Source organism: Mizuhopecten yessoensis, unplaced genomic scaffold, assembly GCF_002113885.1.
Source record: "Mizuhopecten yessoensis strain PY_sf001 unplaced genomic scaffold, ASM211388v2 scaffold8123, whole genome shotgun sequence".
Lineage (NCBI taxonomy): Eukaryota > Metazoa > Mollusca > Bivalvia > Pectinida > Pectinidae > Mizuhopecten > Mizuhopecten yessoensis.
In genome coordinates this window covers 381373-405394 of record NW_018407390.1, presented here as the reverse complement: position 1 = coordinate 405394, position 24022 = coordinate 381373, and the positions used below count along the sequence as shown (strand labels likewise).

General features: G+C 35.3%; 3 protein-coding genes across 4 annotated transcripts in view; 2 read left to right on the top strand and 1 right to left on the bottom strand.

Moving 5' to 3' along the window:
• The window catches only part of LOC110455036 (HCLS1-associated protein X-1-like), a 16596-nt gene extending 10886 nt beyond the window's left edge, over nucleotides 1–5710 (top strand). For both annotated transcript variants that reach the window (XM_021504926.1, XM_021504927.1), the window contains 4 exons: nucleotides 1525–1588; nucleotides 3813–3916; nucleotides 4096–4249; nucleotides 4581–5710. In XM_021504926.1, the coding sequence (XP_021360601.1) occupies nucleotides 1525–1588; nucleotides 3813–3916; nucleotides 4096–4249; nucleotides 4581–4792 (534 nt within the window). In that variant the 3' untranslated portion in view covers nucleotides 4793–5710. The remainder of the gene's footprint in view (nucleotides 1–1524; nucleotides 1589–3812; nucleotides 3917–4095; nucleotides 4250–4580) is intronic.
• A 4288-nt stretch (nucleotides 5711–9998) lies between these two features.
• LOC110455034 (serum response factor-binding protein 1-like) lies at nucleotides 9999–19153 on the top strand. Its single transcript, XM_021504924.1, has 7 exons — nucleotides 9999–10186; nucleotides 11079–11167; nucleotides 11948–12020; nucleotides 12518–12592; nucleotides 15486–16927; nucleotides 17242–17291; nucleotides 18819–19153. Exons 1-7 carry the CDS (start codon nucleotides 10085–10087, stop codon nucleotides 18917–18919), a joined length of 1932 nt encoding a protein of 643 aa, XP_021360599.1. The 5' UTR covers nucleotides 9999–10084; the 3' UTR covers nucleotides 18920–19153.
• A 500-nt stretch (nucleotides 19154–19653) lies between these two features.
• LOC110455003 (phosphatidylinositol 3-kinase catalytic subunit type 3-like) overlaps nucleotides 19654–24022 on the bottom strand; it is a 17679-nt gene continuing 13310 nt past the window's right edge. Inside the window, exons 19-23 of the mRNA XM_021504869.1 lie at nucleotides 23761–23835; nucleotides 23183–23351; nucleotides 22767–22857; nucleotides 21374–21499; nucleotides 19654–21017 (exon numbers count right to left, since the gene is read on the bottom strand). Of these exons, the coding sequence (XP_021360544.1) occupies nucleotides 21003–21017; nucleotides 21374–21499; nucleotides 22767–22857; nucleotides 23183–23351; nucleotides 23761–23835 (476 nt within the window). The 3' untranslated portion in view covers nucleotides 19654–21002. The remainder of the gene's footprint in view (nucleotides 21018–21373; nucleotides 21500–22766; nucleotides 22858–23182; nucleotides 23352–23760; nucleotides 23836–24022) is intronic.

Genomic DNA, 24022 nt, shown 5'->3' with positions numbered 1-24022 from the left:
TTAGGAGATACTTTGTCTGACATTGTAAGGAGACACTTTGTCTGACATTGTTAGGAGATACGTTGTCTGACATTGTTAGGAGATACTTTGTCTGACATTGTTAGGAGATACTCTGTCTGACATTGTTAGGTGATACGTTGTCTGGCATTGTTAGGAGATACGTTGTCTGACATTGTTAGGAGATACTTGTCAGACATTGTAAGGAGACACTTTGTCTGACATTGTTAGGAGATACTTGTCTGACATTGTTATGAGATACTGTGTCTGACATTGTTAGGAGATACATGTCAGACATTGTTAGGAGACACTTTGTCTGACATTGTTAGGAGATACGTTGCCTGACATTGTTAGGAGATACCATACTTTGTCAGACATTGGTAGGACATTGTTAGGAGATACCATACTTTGTCAGACATTGGTAGGACATTGTTATGAGATACTGTGTCTGACATTGTTAGGAGATACTTTGTCTGACATTGTTAGGAGAGACTTTGTCTGACATTGTTAGGAGATACTTCGTCTGACATTGTTAGGAGATACTGTGTCTGACATTGTAAGGAGACACTTTGTCTGACATTGTTAGGAGATACGTTGTCTGACATTGTTAGGAGACACATTGTCTGACATTGTTAGGAGATACCTGTCTGACATTGTTAGGAGATACTTTGTCTGACATTGTTAGGAGAGACTTTGTCTGACATTATTAGGAGATACTTCGTCTGACATTGTTAGGAGAAACTTGTCAGACATTGTTAGGAGACACTTTGTCTGACATTGTTAGGAGATACGTGTCTGACATTGTTAGGAGATACTTTGTCTGACATTGTTAGGAGAGACTTTGTCTGACATTATTAGGAGATACTTCGTCTGACATTGTTAGGAGAAACTTGTCAGACATTGTTAGGAGACACTTTGTCTGACATTGTAAGGGTTCATTATATCAAGGTTTTTTAGGAGATACTCTGTGAAACATTTTATATAGAAACTTTCCAATTGTTACACAAAATAATGTTCTAACTGTATTGGATATGAAATCAATTCTCTTTACTTAGAGAGTTCTGAGTGTCTGTTCAGGATAAGTTTTTCTATCAATACTTAATAACACTTTTACCAGTATAACATCAGGGATTATTCCTTAGAAAATTGAATTTTATTTTGTCACTGCAGTGAGAAATATCAAAATGATACTTTTCACTTGTGAAAAAAGGCTTTCTCAGATTAAGCCAATGAAAATACAGTGAATGTAATACCCAGCTAGAAATCTTATTTTAAATTTTAATGTCCTAAAATGTATATAATTGTTTCCTGTTTGACTTTTATTTATATTTCACTCAATATTTTCACTTGTGTTGGCACACTCATAAAAATGTTGAAGTATTCTTCCACTCTGGTGATATATATATGGATGCTATCGAATGAGAAATAAGAACAAATTATCCATTATGTTCTATTATACCCAGATTTGATACTTTTATATAAATCTATGACATCATTAACATGAACATCTGTGTTTTGTCATTTTAGTTTGGAGGATTTTTCTCCCCACCAAGACCAGGCTTACCCGCACCATCAGAGAGGATTGACAGTGGTATGTGTTTGTATAGTAATGATCAATTTGAGGCCATATATGACTGAAATGTATTCAACGTGTCATATATTTGTGATGCTTTCATATCTACCTATAAAGACGACCAAAGAGCACAGTATTACAACATGTACATAGCTAATCTCTTATCTATATTTAGCCTGTGTATCTTTTCACAAATTTTACTAATTTCTAATAAAGGAACCTTCTAAATATTAGTGAATTTATTTCAGTAAACATAGTGATACTGCCTTTAAAAACTTTGAAAGTTAAATCCAGCATTACAAAATGCCTAATGGAAACCTGTATTCAGACTGTATAATAAAATTAAGGTCAAATTACTACTGTAATACATGTACATCTGTAACGGCAGTTTTTACATAAAGATGTTTTACCCTGCTGTATAATCTGGTACAAAGACAGATTGAATGACATTAAAGAAATTGTCATGTAAAGGTTATAATACTATGAGGGGAAAACAAAAAAGTTTTATAAAGATGGGTGATTGTACAAATAATAGTATTATGTAGTAAGATGACACCTGTGGAAAATCTGAAAAGTGGTCTCATAACACAGGAGGTATCATCATACAGGGTCATTTCTCAATGGGATCATTACAATCGGGAACTTAAAAAGTGGTCTCATATCACAGGAAATATCATTTTACAATCGGGAACTTTAAAAGGGGCCTTTTAACACAGGTGGTCTCTTAATAGAGGCGGTGGCAGGAGCAGGTTTGACTGTATATAACAACCACATAAAGAGGAATGATCAAACTTAGTGTAATAACCTGGTGATCTTTGTTCATTATATCAAGGTTTTACTGTATATAACAACCATATAAAGAGGAATGATCATACTTGGTGTAATAACCTGGTGATCTTTGTACATTATATCAAGGTTTTACTTTATATAACAACCATATAAAGAGGAATGATCAAACTTGGTGGAATAACCTGGTGATCTTTGTACATTATATCAAGGTTTTACTTTATATAACAACCATATAAAGAGGAATGATCAAACTTGGTGGAATAACCTGGTGATCTTTGTACATTATATCAAGGTTTTACTGCATATAACAACCATATAAAGAGGAATGATCAAACTTGGTGGAATAACCTGGTGATCTTTGTACATTATATCAAGGTTTTACTGCATATAACAACCATATAAAGAGGAATGATCAAACTTGGTGGAATAACCTGGTGATCTTTGTACATTATATCAAGGTTTTACTGTACATGTATGTTGCCTTACAATGACGGAACTTTAAAAGGGGCCTTTTAACACAGGTGGTCTCTTAATAGAGGCAGTGGCAGGAGCAGGTTTGACCATATAAAGAGGAATGATCAAACTTAGTGTAATAACCTGGTGATCTTTGTACATTATATCAAGGTTTTACTTTATATAACAACCATATAAAGAGGAATGATCAAACTTGGTGGAATAACCTGGTGATCTTTGTACATTATATCAAGGTTTTACTGTATATAACAACCATATAAAGAGGAATGATCAACCTTGGTGTAATAACCTGGTGATCTTTGTACATTATATCAAGGTTTTACTGTATATATATATAACAACCATATAAAGAGGAATGATCAAACTTGGTGTAATAACCTTGTGATCTTTGTACATTATATCAAGGTTTTACTGTACATGTATGTTGCCTTACAATGACGGAACTTTAAAAGGGGCCTTTTAACACAGGTGGTCTCTTAATAGAGGCGGTGGCGGGAGCAGGTTTGACTGTATATAACAACCACATAAAGAGGAATGATCAAACTTAGTGTAATAACCTGGTGATCTTTGTTCATTATATCAAGGTTTTACTGTATATAACAACCATATAAAGAGGAATGATCATACTTGGTGTAATAACCTGGTGATCTTTGTACATTATATCAAGGTTTTACTGTATATATATATAACAACCATATAAAGAGGAATGATCAAACTTGGTGTAATAACCTTGTGATCTTTGTACATTATATCAAGGTTTTACTGTACATGTATGTTGCCTTACAATGACGGAACTTTAAAAGGGGCCTTTTAACACAGGTGGTCTCTTAATAGAGGCAGTGGCAGGAGCAGGTTTGACCATATAAAGAGGAATGATCAAACTTAGTGTAATAACCTGGTGATCTTTGTACATTATATCAAGGTTTTACTGTACATGTATGTTGCCTTACAATGACGTGGAATGTCCTATTTGATCCAGATAACCCCCAGACTGGTCAACATGATAACTCCTGGATGCCACATATGAGGTCCTTTACCAGTGGTAGAAGTGTTTCTGTAAGCACCTCTATTGGACCTAATGGGGTAAGCCAAATATAACAACTCCCTTAAGTTTCGAAATATAATCTCTGATACAAAGCTGTGTTAACAGTTTACATATTATGTATCAACAGTGACACAGGATGTTGCTATTATGAAAATCATTGATACTTTTTAACTGCAAACAAAAATTAATAACAACTCAACTTTCATACTTTCCACAGCAGGTTGAGGAGCGGAGAACTGTACGAGACTCGGAGGGCGGTGAGGAGGTGACGATAACACGGAAACAAGGCAGCCAGGCACACTCCGTCATTACAAAGACAGACAAAAGTGGCGTACAGGAGAAAATAGAAAACTTTACCAATATGAATGAAAGTAAGCTTATCCATTAAATACTATCTTGAAAAGGAAAAGTTGTAATTTGTAATTTAAAATTTGATTTCTCAGTCTTTTGTTTTTGAATGTGGTAAATTTTGTCTTGATTTTTATACGTCCTCTCTGAGAGTATGTAATGTGGTATGGTACTGTCTGTCTGGCAGGCAGGCAGGCTGGCAAATCTCTAGTTCAGCTATGAGCCAAATTTCCAAATATATGTTAAAAATGAAACAGCTCACCTTGTTGAAAGAGGTTAATTCAAGTATTGTTTGTGTTGGAAAGCATGCATTCTGGCAATTATTTTATATATATACCTACTTTGTTTTTTCAGATGATATATCCGATTTCAACAACAGATGGAATAACAAAAATGAACAGAGGGATTTTTCGGCTCCTTCAGAACCCAATTCTTTGCTGAAGAGTTCAGCACAGCCTTGTCTACCACAGTTATGTCCACCTGAGCCACACGATAGTGATAAGGATACGGTGTTGACCTCCAGGTTAAAACGTCTGTTTGAATGGATGAAACCTAAGGTCGACTGACAAGACATCATTGTGTACTGTGTATGCTCACCCAGAGATTGATTTTAACTTTAAAATCCCATGTCAAATCCATGTGCGCATATAACAACACTGAATAAAAAGCCAGGGATTGACTCAGACATTGTGTACTACAGAGTCAAATCCAGAAAGTGATTTTAACTTTATAATCCTGTGTCTACCTGGTGTCGATGAGTGCATATGACAACACTGAATAAAAAGCCAGGGATTGACTCAGACATTGTACATTACAGAGTCAATTCCAGGATGTGATTTTGACATTGCATGCTGCATGTCAATGTGAGTTTTGTCTGTGATTGATCCACCATTTTAATGATGATCCTTTTAAAATAGAAATTATATAAGTCTGCAAGAGTGGACAAGTGTGCAGTTAATATCATTTTTTTGTGAGGATCAAACAATTATTTTAATTTAAAACAATGTACAGATATCCTGTGATGAGTATGAACATGTTACATAAGTTTTCCAGCATTGTAAATATATCAATAGGGGCTACATTTACATGTAAATACAGACACAGCCTATGTTTTACTAAAAACAGGATCTTCAGGACTGTTATAGGTGTTGGTAGTATAATAATTAATTCACTAATACAGCCTGGAGATACTCAGTGATTGTGTCTGCATGTAAATATGTTTTCCCTAAGAAAAATACACCAAACATTCTACTCTGCATTTTAAAGATAGAGAAAATCTATTGAACACGTACATGTAGGGTATCGTTATAGTCGGTCAAGATTTTGTCCAACCAAAAGTTCCAGTGTCAGCTTGAAACCACCTATTGGTTAACTAGTTATCACTATCATGTTTGTTTCGTTTGTTATTGAATATAATTTGTTTCATTGGAGAGATATTGTATGTACCAATGAAAACATGCATTAAATGATATGTTGATGCAGTATATTATCATTTCCTGTTATTTGTTGAGGTTTTACCATGGCAACTGAAGACAAGTGGGACAAAGGTCACTGAGTATGAACTAATTTACAACATTATCACAACACTGTAACAATTTGTGCTGACACAGTACTCCAGTGAACACACTGTAGCATGTAACCTTCCTGACACAGTACTCTAGTAAACACTAGCATGTACCCTTCCTGACACAGTACTCCAGTAAACACTAGCATGTAACCTTCCTGACACAGTACTCCAGTAAACACAAGCATGTAATCTTCCTGACACAGTACTCTAGTAAACACTAGCATGTAACCTTCCTGACACAGTACTCCAGTAAACACACGCATGTAACCTTCCTGCCACAGAACTCCAGTAAACACAAGCATGTAACCTTCCTGACATAGTACTCCAGTAAACACTAGAATGTAACCTTCCTGACACAGTTCTCCAGTGAACACACTGTAGCATGTGACCTTCCTGACAAAGCTCTGACTACACTGTATAGTGAAGCTGATCTACGATAACTGAGTTAACCTTCCTGACACAGTATTCCAGTAAACACTAGCATGGAACCTTCCTGACACAGTACTCCAGTAAAAACTAGCAAGTAACCTTCCTGACACAGTACTCCAGTGAACACACTGTAGCATGTGACCTTCCTGACAAAGCTCTGACTACACTGTATAGTGAAGCTGATCTACGATAACTGAGTCGGCAAATATTCTACGGAAACATCAGGACTACGTTATGATATTTAACCTGTAACTTGCTGAGAAAATGCCTAACATCATATTTGTGCAAATGAATGACCTTGACTTTCTTTCAAGGTCACACGAGTAGAATATTACATGTTGTATCACAGGAAAGGAGGAATGACCATGCAAAGATTTTATCAAGCACAACTTTGAAGCTAGTTACATGTATGTTAACCAAATTTGCTAAAGTTTTATTTCTTTGGCATTGTCTCTTACTAAAGTCAAGTAATGTGCCATACTATATACATTTATGAGTTATAAACAGTTATGTCCCTTTGATCATTTTTGCATCGTCTGTGAAGAAAGGGCATCAAATACATATTAGGTAACTTTCTATAGTTGGCAGTGTTGGTGTAATCTGTACAAAGGTTCCATTCATAGGGCCACAAATAGCCTTCTTGGATTTTGACACCTAGAGTTCCTTATCTGGAATGCTTTGTTTTTTAAGAAGCTTGCTACACATGCTAACAATATCAATAACCCACTCTCATTAGATTATGAGCAAGATTCAAATCTTGATATGGCAGCTGTAGGCATGATTCTTGATTTTGTCCCTCAAGTGTCTGCAAAAAGGTTTTCTTGGAATAGCTCAAAGAATGCTTTGATCTTCATATAAAAATACCTACAAATATAAAAAAAATAATAATTACAAGCTTAAATTTGATTCAGACTCTGATCTGAAATTAGATATGACCACCAGTGATCATCTTGAATTTGGCACATTTGGTGATTTCTGATTATATGTAACTCTGAAAGGAAACTTCTAATTAATGAAACTTCCTTAATATGGATTCCCCATTCAAGGTTGATGTTATTTTGATCCATCATTCAATACAGCTGCCAGACTTTGCATGTTGGATATTGTGCAGACAATTTATTTTTAGAATTGTCTAATTTTGATAAAACTTGAGTGTTTTTTGTTTGTTTTTTGTGGTTTTTTTTTTATATATATCAAAGTTTGTCAAAAGCTTACCAGGTTATCACTTTGCCATTTCACCTACTTTTCCATTCATTTTTCAGTCAATCTGCCTATCTTTCATCTTGTTACATAATTGTTGAACATTACATAATGAAAAGGCATATAATTTTCACTACTTCAGTAAATAATGTCCCAGAGAGCTTGACATGCACAAAACCAATTATAAAACCATTATTGGTTATTTATAAGGGTAGGACTGATAGAATATATTACAAATAAATATTCTGGTCATGTGAATTAACAATTTTACAGGTGAAAAAAAAATCTTATAAAATCTGTATCAATATTTATTTCATGGAATTAATAAGAGAATGTAGACATAAAATAGATCTTTGAGTATTAATAACTATTATAAATGCACATCATTTTTGTGAGACGTACCGATTAAAGAAATGTGTGTCTCAATCTAAAGATAATTAAATCAGGCAAAGTATCGCAGACAATTAATTTATAGTCCCCACACCTCAAAAGAAAATTTGTGAATATGTCTTTATATCAAGGAAGCACAAGGTCCAATTTCAGTGTGTGACATCACATCATCCGGAGCAATACTTGCGTATAAACTTTGGTAACTTAGATAATGCCATATACAATGTGATTCAGTCAACAAAGGGACATAACTCTATAATAATGAGGCACAAGACCTGAATTCAGGTTGCTACACTCATCCTAAGAGGTAGTCTCATGCAAAGTTTCTTAGCAAGTAAGGGTGACATAGTTATGAAATTAACCTTAGACAAAGTGATTCATGGTGAACAAAGGGACATAACTCTGTATAATGAGGCATGAGATCTCATTTCAGGCTGCTCTGGCATCTTCAGTGGTACCATGCAAATTTGGCCATGTTTGGGGTAAGTTTTTGAGAAATGCCTTGAACAGCTGTCTGACTGACGGATGAAGTTTAAGTCAGTCGTTATCTCTGGTAGTCGTACTACTGATGGGGAACACAATACCAGTGATTCTGGTGAACAGATATATACATATGTTGGCAGAATGAGAGAATCTCTGTATCACAATGATCACATTTATTTCATGTTAATTTGTTGGGAGATTTGGCTGCAAGATCATTGTTTAGATAAATATTATTTGTTTTATTATTTGACTAACTTTGCCTGGACAGAACATAATTATTCTGTCTTGATTGAGCATTGAAGTCATGCATATTCATTTAATAAATGGAACAAATTTATTTCAATCTTATTGTAATTAGACCATGGAATTGATAAATATAATTATATTAAAAATTCAAAGTCTGCAGTTATTTAAAATTGCCAAAGTGTTTTGACATTTAACAGGGGAATTTTATTCTCCACAGTGACCACACTTCACACAATTTATGCAAAGGTGGACAATAACTACTTACGGGAAATCACAGTTGTATTGCCAATCCATCAAAGTCGATCACATTACTATAAGACCTATAACACTGCATGCACAAAAATTACCTCAGACACAATATTGTTAATTAAGAGTTTCATATGCAATCATGAAATTAGATTAGATTGCTATCTAAGTCTGTGATGTAATCTCTCATAGGTATCTCATAGGTAAGACATCAATGGAAAGCCTGTGGCTTGTAGTGATGTTATTAATCTGCATTTCGTTAATTGATTGGTTGATGATAGAGTGCGCGAAGAATGGCATACATTAAGTTAAGTTAAGTTAAGTTAAGTTTATTTCCGGTTCAGGACTAGTGAAAGTCCTCTATACCAGACTCTTATATTACACAATACATAAATATATATATTTCTATTCGGTACACGTTAATGTCTATGGTTTGATTAATGATTTGTAGTTAAAGAAAAGTTCTTGATGTTTCCAGTGGGTATCTAGCCTGTTTTTAAATACATTTACATTTGGTGCGGAGACAACATTTTCAGGCAGATTGTTCCATATTGTCACTGTTCTTATTGAAAAAAAGTTTTTCCTAAGCATCATTGTTGCACGCTTAGGGTATACTTTTTTGCTATGTCCTCTGTTGCTGTGANATTAAATGTATCTAGAAGTCTAGTGAAGTCTAATTGTCGCAATAGTATTAATTAATATTTACACATCATAGATTAAAAGGACGGATACAATTTGTGTGCATGCAGCTACTGATCTTTCCAGTGCACATTTAACCTATTTTTGAAAATATTCAAACTTTTGGCATTAACCACTTCAGCTGATAAATTGTTCAAAATTTTGACTACGCGATTGCTGAAAATGTTCTTGGTGGTGTTTAAGCGGCATTGTTTCTTAAAGAGCTTTAGCTGGTGACCTCTAGTTGCCGGACAGGTGAATTCAGTAAATAATTTAATGAAATCAATGAAAATGCTGTGAGTGTGGACTTCAAATTAATGTCTGTTACAATGTAAGGTATTAACACGGACTTAGATAACAGATAATCTAAATTCCGTGGTATTAATTAACACTTATTGATTACTTAAAAATAATAAATAAATAAAAAAAAAAAATGTCCCCGTCAAGATTCGAACCCCTCTCGCAGGGAGAATAATTTAATCAAAGTTCAACACACGTTTGGATTTTGCTGCTATTTTAAAGCGTCTCATTGACACGTCTCCATGTGTTGACGGAGTTGGCGACGGCGAGATCGATTTTGATGTTATTCCGTTCTGATTAAAACGGAATATTTATTAACATGATGGAAGAGCACGAAGACGATGCAGGCAAAGAGGAAGAGAAGAGATCGCTGGACAATGCACTTAAGGCGAGCATTGACTTGGTGGCTCTCAATAACAAGGTAAGTGCCTACTACCTTCACAAAACTCGGCTAGCCAATCCTAAAAACGTTCAATTATAATTTATACTTTTATACTGCCTGTCATATGTTGAGCAACACGGACTGAACAATGAGCTAACCTGTTTTTTCGTCTGTTAGAATACCAATCAATGAATACTATTAAAAGAGAATATGGGTAACTGGTAGGCATATTGAAAGAATATTTTTAGGCTCAACTGTGACATGGCATAGGTTTATGTTATAAGACACTGCATTATTTATGAACATTGCCGAAAGCCTTGAGCATGTTTGAAAAGTCCATCGGTACACATATATAATATTTAATAATGTGTCACACAATCATACTAACAGGTGCTGGCATGGGCACGAATGCAAATAGTTGTGAATGGTCAGACAATCATGATGATGCAGCTGACAATGGTCAGATGAACAATATAGTCTGAAGCTTCTTAATGCATTTTTCTTATAAAAATGGAAAAGAGGCCTCCTTGTGAGGTAATATGTTGTAATAATTAGCGGGGTGAATCTAGAACCCTCGCATTCAATAATGAGATGCTAGTTCCTTTTTGTTGTTTTCTTAATTACTAATTAACTTTTTCCTAAATGCTTTCGAAAGACAAACAGATAAATGTCCAAATTATTAGCTTTTTTCACAAAAACTCTGCCCTATCAGAAACAATATTTAAGAAAATTGTCCATTATATAGGACAGTTTTGACCATGTGTCAGGGTATACATAAGATATCTTTTGATTGTCCAAAGAAGGGCTAGGTAATAATTATATATACAAATTAGTAACTAAAATTTACCAGTGGAGATTAACATGCATGCAAATGCATATAAAGGATGATCTATCAAGTTCTGTGTTCCATGTTTTCTTCGTTCTTCCTTAGGTTGTCTGTATGAGAGGCACTGTAAAGAAAGCAAAGATCTACACTATCCGAAAACTGAAGAATCGTCTGAGGCTGCTGAAGGAGCGAAAGTAATCTATTTTCCTATTTGATGTTTTATTATTAAGTACCTGTATTCAGGAGATATCACAAGTGACGATTGTGAAAGAAACAGGTGCACTGGCCATGTTCACAGTAGCATTGATTTCAGAGACCAGCCATATCAATTAAGAGTTAAGATTCTTGCCTTTTGCAATTCAATAAGTGATTTTATTACATACTTACTAATAAATACGTTTTTTTTTGTATATATGCGATATGACACAATTGCTCTAATCCATATCAGCCCCCGCCGTATCACACCCCAAAACCTGTATCAGCGCGCAAAACCCATATCACAACCCTTTTGGGAAAAAAAATGTTTTTCAATATTTCAAAAATAAAAATAAATCAGAAGCTAGTAGTTTTTATTAGTAAGTATGTAATAAACAGAATAAAACACACCTTTTTCCATATCACACCCAGTATCAACCCTCGACCAATATCAGCCCTTGGGCTGATATTGCAGTCTCGGGTTGATACTGGGTGTGATTTGGAAAAAGGCATGTATTATTCTCTATATAATTTGCATGATTATATTGGTAATTGCACCACACAAATAAAATATCAAGCATGCATCATATCAATAAAAATTGAAAGTATTAGTTCTGATCATGAACAGCCAATGGTTCATACTTCAATGGCTTTTCAATCCAAACCTAAACTTGGAGCCAATATACATATGGTAAGGGAGAGGTACATTGTATCCCATCAGTTACAAACAGATCCTCCCAATTTGTTAACCCAAATACTTTTGTTTGTTACATAAACAGAGGTAACTCTGAAGAACTTGCCAAAGACCAAAGAAGATTGAAACGGTTTAGAGAGGAAATTCATGTAATAAGGGTGAGTAATAATCTGTATGTAATAAGGGTAAATAATATGCTTCATGTACTGGTAAAAGGGCTGAATTTTAGGCTGCATGTAATGAGGGTGAGATAAGGTTTATGTAATAGGGGTGAGTTATAAGCTTATGTCATAAGCTAAACAACTTACCGGTACTTTAATACTGTGCTTTTGGTTATCAAAACAACTGTATACCCACACTATTTCTCTTGTTGGATATTGGTGAACATCTCTCTGTTGTAAAAATGATTTGCCTTCCTAGCTACTAATTACTCTATATTTCCTAGCTTTTACCAGAAATACAGGTTTTAGTTTGTTTGATGTTATTTTTTTTTTGTCACGTTCAAAATTTGCATATTTTAATTTGTAAAGTTAACAATAACTTGGATGCTATCTTTGATGTCATAAAGTGAGGTAGCCATTCGCCTCAAACTGTTTGAATTTTGCCAGTAACAATGTTTAACTCACTTTTTCCCAAACTTTGGTGTATTTTGCAGCATCTGAAAAAGGACATCATATCAAAATATGCACTGGGCTGTACAGACACTGTTCATGGTCTCTGCAACAATGAGGTAAATAAATGTAAATCTTAATTTGGCTTATTTACGTTAATACGTTTAAGGTACTACCTACTAATATATAATTACTACTGTTAGCTTTGTGTCTGTTATCCATCTGGCTTGTCCCTTGTCAGGCCGTTTGTCATCAACTTTATTTGAAACCACTTCTTCCAAAGGACTTCAGGGTCTAGAGTTATGATATTTGGTTTGTATTTTGTAGTGTTTGAGATTTCTACGAGAGAAAGACCCTAATCTACCTTAAAAGTCACAGAGATGTGATGTGTATATTAGGTCATCTATATGGGTCAGATATGTTAAATACTTAAAATAACTTTTAGAAAACCATTTAGCCTAAATTTCTGATGATTGACATATTTATTGGTTGCTTGTTGGGAAAATGGATTGTCAAGTGTTTTAATGAATGACCACAAAGGACTTCTTTTACAGAACTATCAGGCATAGGATCATGTGCTTTGTAGCATCCTCAGATTGAGTGCTAAGCTATCAAGTGTGATAATTTGAATGACCTTAACCCACTTAAGAAAGGTCATATGTGTTACTTTAAAAAACAGCTGTGAAAAATCAGGTGTGTAGGCCTCTTGTTTTTTGCAGTATCATAATTAATAGAAGTAGACTGCATTACTATTAGATTGACTTTTTGTTCATGTTTAGTTGAACATGGCACATTTGTTGCTCTAATGTCATGATCAGTAGCTGTATAAATGGTAGTGCTGGGAATCGGGAGAGAAATCATAATCAATTATCAGAAGACCTTTCATGAAAGAATATCGATTATATTTCGAATAGACCAACTTTGGCAATTACTGTTGGAGTATATAGTTTAGTGTTGGGATTTGCAATGTAACTTAAAAAAGTAAATCAAGCATTTTCCCAATAGAGTCCATTCTTAGGTCACCTGAGACAAAGTCTCAAGTGACCTATTGTGATCGTCTTTTTGTCCGGCGTGCGTCCGTACACAGTTTACATTTTCAACTTCTTCTCCAAAACCCCTGAACCAATTTCAATGAAATTTTTGCAGAAACCTTCCATGGCCAAAGGTTAACAAAAATAGTGGCTGGTTTGGTCAAATTTGGTCAAATTTCAAAAATATTCTTTTCAAGACCCAGCTATGGTAGAATCAATTACTCTTTATAGATGGAAGGGTCTCAAGGTGCTTTACCAAAGTTGTGAATTTCTTGACTCTGGGGTCTCACATTTACCCCTGGGGAGGGGGTAAACTTTACTATAGTTTATATAGGGAAATCACATTTTGGACCTACATTTGTTTAATTTCCATTAGAATTAATTCAATTTGGGTTAGCATTATCAGTATTGGATAGCAGTGTAATGGTATGCACATATCAGCCCTGACTGACACCCCGGAGCTGATGGGTGGTGCCAAAAAGGGTTGAATTGACTGAAATTTCAAAAATCTTCTTCTCAAAGACCCAGATATGGTAGAATCAAACACTCTTCATAGATGGAAGGGTCTTAAGGTTTATGACCCTAGGGTCTCACGTTTACCCCCTGGGAAAGGAGGGGGGGGCGGCAAAATCAACTCTCTGTATAAATATATCAGGTGACCGTTAAGGCCCATGGGCCTCTTGTTATATACTTCATTCTTCTGGTTTAAAACTTATCAGAAATTCTTTAAGTGTAAATCTATCATGTGCCTCATAACCATTTGCAAAGTAACATTTTAGGTGGATACAGAAAAATTGACAGAAATTAACATGAAATTATTTCAACTGCTTAATTGATTTTGGAATTTTACAGTCAATCAATTGGAATCTGTTGTATAATCGACTGCTCTTTGATCATTGTCAATAGTCAGAACAACACTAATAAATGGACATCAATATTTTCATGAAATTCAAAGTTTCAATTAAAAAACTGTTCAGATTTCCATGTATTTACAAATATTGTATCTAGAATCAATTTGGTGTATATTTCTAAAGTAGTTGGTCATTGATTAAATGCTTTCAAGCCTTGTTTTGAGGGTGCAGGATATTTCAGATTTTTAGGATACATTCTTATATACAAATGTATCTCCCTAACATAAGAGTTTTTGAACTGAGAATGCTGTAAAATATCTCAGGTAAATGGTAATCAATGTGACTTTGATTAATTGACATTTATAGTAAAATTATAATCACAACATAATCAAGTGTCCCCAATTGAGTTTTTGTCATGAAGTGGAAGCAAGACTTAGGTGTTGCTTTTATCGGCGATGGCGCCATCAACTTAAAGTTTTTGCGTTTAAGATAGTTTCTCTGAAAGTATAAGTGATACACCAACCAAACTTGGACAACAGATGCATCTTCGGTATTACATCTCAACAAGTTGCATCAAATGCTGGATGCGACCTACCTTTCATGGTCCATTGACTTTGTCAGCATCTACATCAACATTAAGATTTTGCGATTAAGTTAGGGTCTCTGATATGTGCATTGATGGTCAAAGCAGGGCATAGGCGAGACATATCAATCTGAATGGCTTGTTCAGTTTATTTGGTCGACTAGTTTCGCCTCTAAAGGTGAGGCTTCATCAGGACAATTTTACAATGTTAGACACGTAAAGTACTCTTAGGGAGGATATCTTTTATATTGCAATGTAATGGACAATGAGCTTTGGTCAGGGGCAGATAATCAATGGTTAACAATAATTGATTAATTGAGACACATTTATCTTAAAGGTACACAACAATATAGTTTTAAATTTGAAAGGCGATAACTTTAACACGAATTGCAGATATAATGTATAAGGTATCACTTAGAATATAGCCTTAAATTAAAAATGATGGGTTGAAGTAGTAAGTGTCCCACAGATTAATAGGAATTCTAAAAATCTTTCCATGGTATGTCATTTTATGAAGTATGTGTTTTTCTTTTGACCTTTCCTTCAGAATGATGTGGCTATCGAGATCAGAGCTTTGACGCGACTCGCAGAACACAAATTGATGCAGATGTCAATCAAAAAGTTCCGAGATGAGCACGAGGACTGGAAGTCTCTGGCGGCTTTCCTACTTACAAAACAGTCTGGACGCAGGTTTAAAAAAAATCAGGGACCAACACCCATTGAAAAAATGATTACAAATGTGAAAACAGGTCAACTTATGGTAAAAACATACCTTCAGGATAAACTGGAAAGGAATGTGGATATTCCAAAGGACAAAAACATCAGAAAGAAGAAAAACTCTGTGGAGGAGGACACCATGTCGGGCAGTGAATCTGACAACTCAAACAGCAATATTGTGGATGCAGCATCTGTAGTTACTGATCATAACATTAAGAGTTCTAAAACCCCTAGAAAGAGCCCCTTAAAATCGAAGTCTACTGAAGCAAAATTCAAAGAATCTTCCTTAAACGTCAAAATGAAAAAGGCTGCATCTAAGAAAATAGAAGTGGTAAATTTCAATTCAAAAGAACTTGATGACTCCGAGTGTGTTCCTAATCTAATGGACGACTCTCAGAAACAAAGAGACTTGGTAGCCCAGTTGAGGGGTATCAGTGACGAGGAGAGTAATTCCGAATCTGAAATGGAGGATAGTGAGGAGGACACCAGTGAACAGGAAGGAGAAGGTAGTGATGAACCAGGTAGTAGTGGAGTGATATCGCCAAGGAAACAAAACATGGGAAAAGTCTGTGGTGAAATGGTGGTAAAAAAATTAGACTTGGATGATGATGTTGTTGATGAAAGTTTCATGACAGGACAAAAGGTTGAAATATTTAGTGATGAAAAATCATTAACAAAAAAATCAAAACGCAAAAAGGCTTCAGATTCATTCTTTGTTAGGAGTGAATCTTCTGATGAGGATGAGGGAACAGAAAGTGAAGAGGATGAAGAGAATGACGATGAAGAATCCAATAATTTCAGTAATGAATTGGATGAACCACTTGGAAATCCAGCTTCAAAAGGGAAAACAGCATTACGATCCACTTTCATGTTTGCTTTAAGCGACTCTAAAAACAAATCTAAAAGTTATGGTGGACGTGGCAAAAAATGGGAGGGGCCAGATAGGGGTGGAAGGTCAGGGGGAAGGGACGAGAGTGGGGGGTACAAAGGAGGGGGCAAGGTGCTACATGGAAATTACCGAGGAGGGATGAGGGGCAGTTATGATGACAGAAATACAGGCCATGGAAACTTTGACAGGAGCCAAGGAAGGGGAGGATTTGATGGATATAAGGAGCGTGGCAATTTTGATGGAAATAGGGGACGTGGCAGTTTTGATGGAAATAGGGGGCGTGGCAGTTTTGATGGAAATAGGGGATATGGAAAGTTTGCTGGTGGTAGAGGACAGAACTTTGACAGACAAGGAGGACATGACTGGAAATCTGACCAAAAAGGGTAAGCTATGTACAATATAAGCTGATCTACAGATAATTGTAACCCAAGAAATCATACTGTATTGATTGAAAATGTGTACAACATGAATGTTTTTCATACAAACGCTAGTTTAAAGTTTTAAGTACTGTCAGGACTATCTGGAACAATGCTAAGACTGAATGTATGAGCGCCCAGATATATAAGTAATAAGTCACTTGATTGTTGGTTACCAGGGCTGTTTATTCCACATGGCATGTGCTTTAAGTTACTATCTGTAATGAACTTAGAACAATACACTTTGAATAAAATTTATGATATAAATACCCTTTTTGCAGATTTTCCTCAAAGTATGACGCATCACAGAGTGTACCAGATAAATCAGCGGGTAAGTGTAAATTGACATCACATCTTAGATGCTGTAAATTGATGGAATTCATGAATTTTTTGTGCAATGATAAATCGAAGTGATCACCTGTACAGGTATCAGTAATCTTGGCAATGTTGGGTTTGTAAGGCTTAAAAAATTGTGTTTCTAGTTTCACTCTAAAAATTTAGGTTGATAGACAGGAGAATACTTCAAATATATTTTTATATTGGTTATATAGAATTAGGATTTTGACTTCAATAGTATTTGTTAAGAATTATCCTAGGGCGAGATGTCCAAAAATATAGGGTCAGTAGGAAAAACAGAAACATCAGCCTATAAAGTAAATGTACATCGGCAGTAAAACGTAATGATAACAATGCTTATCCTGTTAATTGTTCAGTCATATTGGAATTGTGTTCCCTCACACAAGGAAAGGTTTTGTCAATATCAACAGGTTTTGACTATAGGCTAGAAAAGTTAGTACTGTACTAACATAGGGGACTAGGTTTGCACTTCATCTTTCAGCTAGTCAGTAAATCTAATTGTCAGGGGCATATCTCATATATGTTGGCATATACATGGTCGAGTGTCGCATACTACAAAATTTAATTAATTGTGTCTCTGTTCTAGCTATGAGAGAGTCATTACACACTCCTTTTTTCACCATGCATTTTTTGTCCAGGGCATATCTCATCTCTTAACCACAGAGATTAGAAATTTAATTTATTTCTTCTTATCAGATAACATTATCAATCATATTCTATATTAATAACTTTGAAATTAGAGTTACCGTACTTGATAACAATGTAACGTCACATGTACAAGGTACCACTTTGAGGGTACCTTAGGGGCCGAACATTTGTTGTATATTTGCCCTGACGAGCCGTAACTGGCGAAACTGGTCGGCATGTAAAAGTATTCCACCTACTTCGCTTGTGAAGCTGGTTAATGTTGAGAACAAGACCTACCTACGATGTACCATTTCTAAATTTTGCTCAAGTACTTGCATCTTTTTGGATGGCAGAGTTTGACTGTATCTCTTTGGATGGCAGAGTTTGACTGTATCTCTGGATGGCAGAGTTTGACTGTATCTTTTTGGATGGCAGAGTTTGACTGTATCTCTGGATGGTAGAGTTTGACTGTATCTCTGGATGGCAGAGTTTGACTGTATCTCTGGATGGCAGAGTTTGACTGTATCTTTTTGGTTGGCAGAGTTTGACTGTATCTTTTTGGTTGGCAGAGTTTGACTGCTCACCTACTGAATTGGTTTCTCCTACTTCACTGTGCTAGCAAAGTTTCAAATTTGACATAGTTCATTTGTACTTTACAGTGGTACTTAACTTTATAGACACCCAACTACAAGAACATCATTCATATCAAACATAATTGACCACAAAAGACTGTTCCTTGTCTTTCCATCCAACTCTGTAGACAGTCTTATCTAATCAAATGATATTTTAACCCGAATTACTGATAGCAAGTCTGGTTTCCCTGTACTCGTTAAGGTCATTTCAATATGTATTTCCATCTTTTGCATACAATCAGATGTGGGCCAAATTCATCCATCATGGCAGGCCAGTAAGAAACGAAAGGAGCAAAGTGGAATCCAGTCTTTCCAGGGCAAGAAAATTAAATTTGATGACTGAAGACCAGTGCTGACGGGATATACCTGAAAGGAATACTGTAACATTTGCAAAGAATTTCATCGCATACAATCATGTTGATTTACATCTAATAATGTTTAACTTTTTAATTTTGTCATTTTCATCTGTAGAATGCTGTTACTGTTATGTCTAGTTTCTTGTGATAAGAAAAATCATTGTCCATCCTTTGGTTTTTGTATATTTTAATGACAAGGTAGAATAAATCTTGTACATGAATGTTTCGAGTTAATTTGAGTTTTTGTCTCGCAAATGTAGATGCGGGGCGTTAAGTGTTGTCATTTCTATTGTCGGCAATCTGCACAACATTTTGTATAGATTTTGAGTTCATCTGTATTACTGAGAAGCCCTACAGTCATCAAACTTCTTATCTGGTACAACTTGAGTACTGCACCAATATATACCATGTAGGTCAGTGACCTATATTTTCCGTGTCAGTGTCTTTAACTGGTCCTTGCATTTAGCTCCATTACTATATATACTAATAGTCATCAAACTGTATATAAAGATAAAATTTATATCTGGTACAATTTGAGTACTGAACTGCACCAATATATATATATGTAGGTCAGTGACCTATATTTTCAGTTTCAGTTTTTGATTAATATTATAGTTCATTCATATACAATGTACTAAATGTCTAATATTCATCTAAGTATATATATAGATACATCTTGAGGAGTACAACACAAATATAACAATTGTAGATCACTGTGACCTACATTTAGGACGCACTTCGGTTAAATTTCGCATCAAGTCTATGTGGAAAACTTTATAAAGAAATAAATACATGTACAAATTGAACAAAAGATAAGTAAGAAATATTTAATTGGACCAACTCATTTAATTGAAGTCATGTTTAATAAAATGGTGTCCACAACATATTATCCTAGAATTGGAATGTGCTCTTAATCAATTGATATATTGCAACACTGGACTATGGCAGGCAGTGGCTTACTCTTGGTCTCTACACAAATGAACAATTTCTGGTATATATATGATGTTTAAATTGATAACTGTTATTCAAGGATCCTACAGATTGTATATTGTAGGAGTATTTGATACATTATACATGCTGTACAATAATTTTGCAACAAACTTCTTCCAGCAGCATGTTAACGGTTGAGCATCCTGAATTCAACCACCAGGAAGTCGTAACAATATTTCTTGGAACAAATTTCTCTTTTCTATTCATCGTTATTCCAGTAATCCATTCATTTTATTCAAACAATTCAACTTTTTAAATGAAGATGGCTGGATATGTGAGGTTCCACTGAACCAGTGTTCTTTGTATTGCACAAATCAAGGGAGATTACTCTCGCCTCAGTTTACCACACCAGTAGTCTGATCATCTGTACACTACACTGTTTGTACACTTCCGTATATCAATGATTGGTTTACAAGTATGACTCATATCTGAATCATTACAAACATAAAATGATCAATAAATATGGCATCAGACTAGTTTGCTTGAACAGTACATGTCTGACATCATTCTGTGCTGACCTTCCGTCACCATTAACGCGTGAACAGTAAATGTCTGACATCATTCACTGCTGTCCTTCTGTCGCCATTAATGCTTTAACAGTAAATGTCCGACATCATTCTCTGCTGTCCTTACGTCACCATTAACGCGTGAACAGTAAATGTCTGACATCATTCTGTGCTGTCCTTCCGTCACCATTAATGCTTGAACAGTAAATGTCTGGTATCATTCACTGCTGTCCTTCTGTCGCCATTAATGCTTTAATAGTTCATATCTGATCTCATTCTCTGCTGTCCTTCCGTCACCATTAACGCGTGAACAGTAAATGTCTGACATCATTCACTGCTGTTGACAGTCTCCAATGATCATGTTAAAAACAAATTGGAAGTTTGTACCAATTGTTCCATACAAATTGAAACCAGGTATCCAGGTCCTTATATGGATAGGGGCTTGTCTAGCATTAGATATCTGTTCAGTATCCAAGCCAAGTTCCAACCTTAAAATGACCAGTCCTGAATGCGAGATCACCAGGGAGTTGCGTTACATCCCTTATTAAACCCCCAGATGTGTATACATGCCTCCTTATTTCCTCCAGTACTGTAAAGGAAATGTTAATACATGTATAGTCAAAATTTTCATTATGAACATGTTGAGATGAATTAATTTAGATCTTGAGTACATAATGTATCAATTTTCTAGTTCAGCTTCGGGCAGAAACCATTTTGCGCTTTAGTTTATCATCGGATAGATCTTGGATGTTGATTGGAAAAGACAGTAATGCTCCTTACAATAGTGCAATAGACAAGCGGACTGAAAACAGTAGTTCTATGATGAACACAGTATTCTGGCCAAGAAATGATATTCTGGTCAAGTTATGAGAGGACAAGTCCAGTTCCCAGGAGTCATGGTTACTGAGTAAACGTTGGTGTAGACTGTAAATATATAGCACTGACCTGAGCCATTTTATGGAGCTGTTCTACGATGGCAGCCATCATGGCCGACACACTGACATCTATCACGGTTTGCATATAATGGACAGCTTCTTCATCTGTCAGATGTAACACAAACTTGTCTTGTACCTAAAACACAAAATAAATGTTATTTACAACAAAATCAGTTTATGGAAAATATATAAGGATGATAACCATGTACCAAGTATTTGTAATTTCACAGATTAAAACAAATGCATTGTACACAAGACTTAAGCTCTTAAACTGTACTCAAAAGGTTTGTCATCTAGGCCTTAGAATTGATTCATAACCAGTGTCCAAAAATATTATTATCTGGAGGCCTTAGGTATATGGCAGAGTAACAGTCTGGGATTTAAACCTGGAAATACTTCACCTTTAGGAGGCTCTGCCAAATGAGCTATGGCCATGGCGATCAATCCCGCTAAGATTGGTCCACTCTTTTCTATATGCAAGTCTTTAAACCTGAAGATATCACTATTCACCAACATGCTAGGTTCTAGCAATAGCACACCTATTCCATGCACACAAAGCACTTGTAACAAGGTTTGGTAATGGATACTACCAATTTGTTACAGAATAAAAAAGTCCTATTGTTCATGAAGCTATTTTCATGCTCAGACTCAGATTCTGTGCTCGAGCCAAATTCATTGTTTCTGTGATCAATTATTCTAATTTCATTTCTTTTCAATGATAATGAGGAGTTCAAACTTAAGCCAAACACTGTTTTTGATGTCTAGATTGTAATTTGTTTACTTTGTCAAAGGATTTTAGTGAGTTGCAGGCTAGTTGGTTTGAACACAGAATTTGTGCTTGTGCAAGAAAATTGTTTCATTAATCCAAATATGGCACCTCGGAACCATTAAGTCAAGAGAGATGCTGTACCAATAATTGAAATAACTGGTTACCAGTGATTAAGCCCAGTCCGACACTGCACACACATGGACCAAGAACAGGCTCAGGGTATGTATGTCATATAACAGATTATACAAAGCTATGTCTATGGTTACATCCTTTAGTTATCAATTGTGAAAAGCACAGTTTTGCCTGATAAATTCAACACAAAGTGGGTTACCTATAAATACTACTACCGGTATATAGATTAATATAGGTTGTAGAATTTGGTCAGAACTGATCGTAAGGTTCTGAGCCTAAATTTTACACCCAAGGTAGAATGAGCCTAAATTTTACACCCAAGGTAGAATTTCCCTAGCACTCATTATGGGAATTATGTAAACAGTGACAAAAACACAGAAATGCCAATTAGCTATATAGATTTAGCCATTAATGGACAGGTAGTTAGATTTAAAATGAGGACAAATACAACAATGTATTTATTTTAAAACGTTTTAAATGGCAAAAAAGTACAAGTAGAGACCTTTTTGACGGTTTTGTCTGGCTCCAATGCTATGTCTGGAATGTTGGCATCCACCATCAGAGAAAATAAATTCAAAATAAGATTTGCCGACCTGAAAATAAACGTTGTGAATCTAAATTAAGTGGAGTAAACTTGAAAGATGAAAAATAGGAGCCGTATAAAATAAACCACAAAAATTTGTTTAAACTTTCATCTTCAATATTTTAGCAAGTTTCCATACCTGCAAATATACATATCTTTTACTCTTGAAAATCTATTGTGAATTTTTTTCGAACAATCATGGTTTGAATGGATATACTTTCTATTTTATTAACCAAGCATTTTACCTTCAGTGTATTCCGTAATAAACAATATTTCTATAAGGCCTGAGTAGTAAATATGGGGAATTTCTTGAACAATAATATGGTTATCCTTACCTTCTTATGGCCAAGAAAGAAGTGTAGCAGAGTTTTTTGAATTCATGAAAATGTTCAGAGGATGTTCCTCCCATAGCCTCGACCATTTCTTTACTCAGCCTCATAGGGGAAGGCATCGGCTTAGGGTCACGACCTAGGATGTACCCGAAGTCTATGTGGAACAGCTTCCCTGTTCAGAAAAACACATACACATTAATATTGAACTTAAAATTAACTTCAATTTCATATTCTAATATTTCGAAACAAATCCAGAAGGTTTCCATTTCAGTGAGCTTGAGACTTTTAGTGATGAACCAACACACAAGGTGTCAAACTCTATTCAACAGGGCTTGTGTTGTTGGTGGACATCAGTGCCAATGGCGAAATTAAAATGTGATTGCCAATTTGAAATTGGTTTTGGCAAAAATGCAAATGAGTGACTTTTATTTATGTTACTGCCAACACTAGAGAAAACTTTGGCGATAACTGTTTCTAAAGCAATTGAATTTTACCAAAATTTGATCAGACCCTAAAATAAAGCCCTGTTCCTGCAAATTGAAACATATTACAGATTAGTGACATGTTGATATGATACTTACCTGTTTTAGTTAGCATCAAGTTGTCAAGGTGACGATCTCCCACACCCAACACGTAAGTAATTACAGAGTATCCAGCTAAAGGGGGGAAAACAGCCTCATTTAGTCATTATCAACTCTGATAAAGGTACATAAAGGACTCCATTAACCTCAATGTCGTTTTATTGTGTAAGTATCACTATTTTCTGAATTTTATATAATTAAGGATTAATTAAGGCTGACTGAGTTAGAGTTACCCCCCCCCCCCCCCCCCCCCCCACCAAAA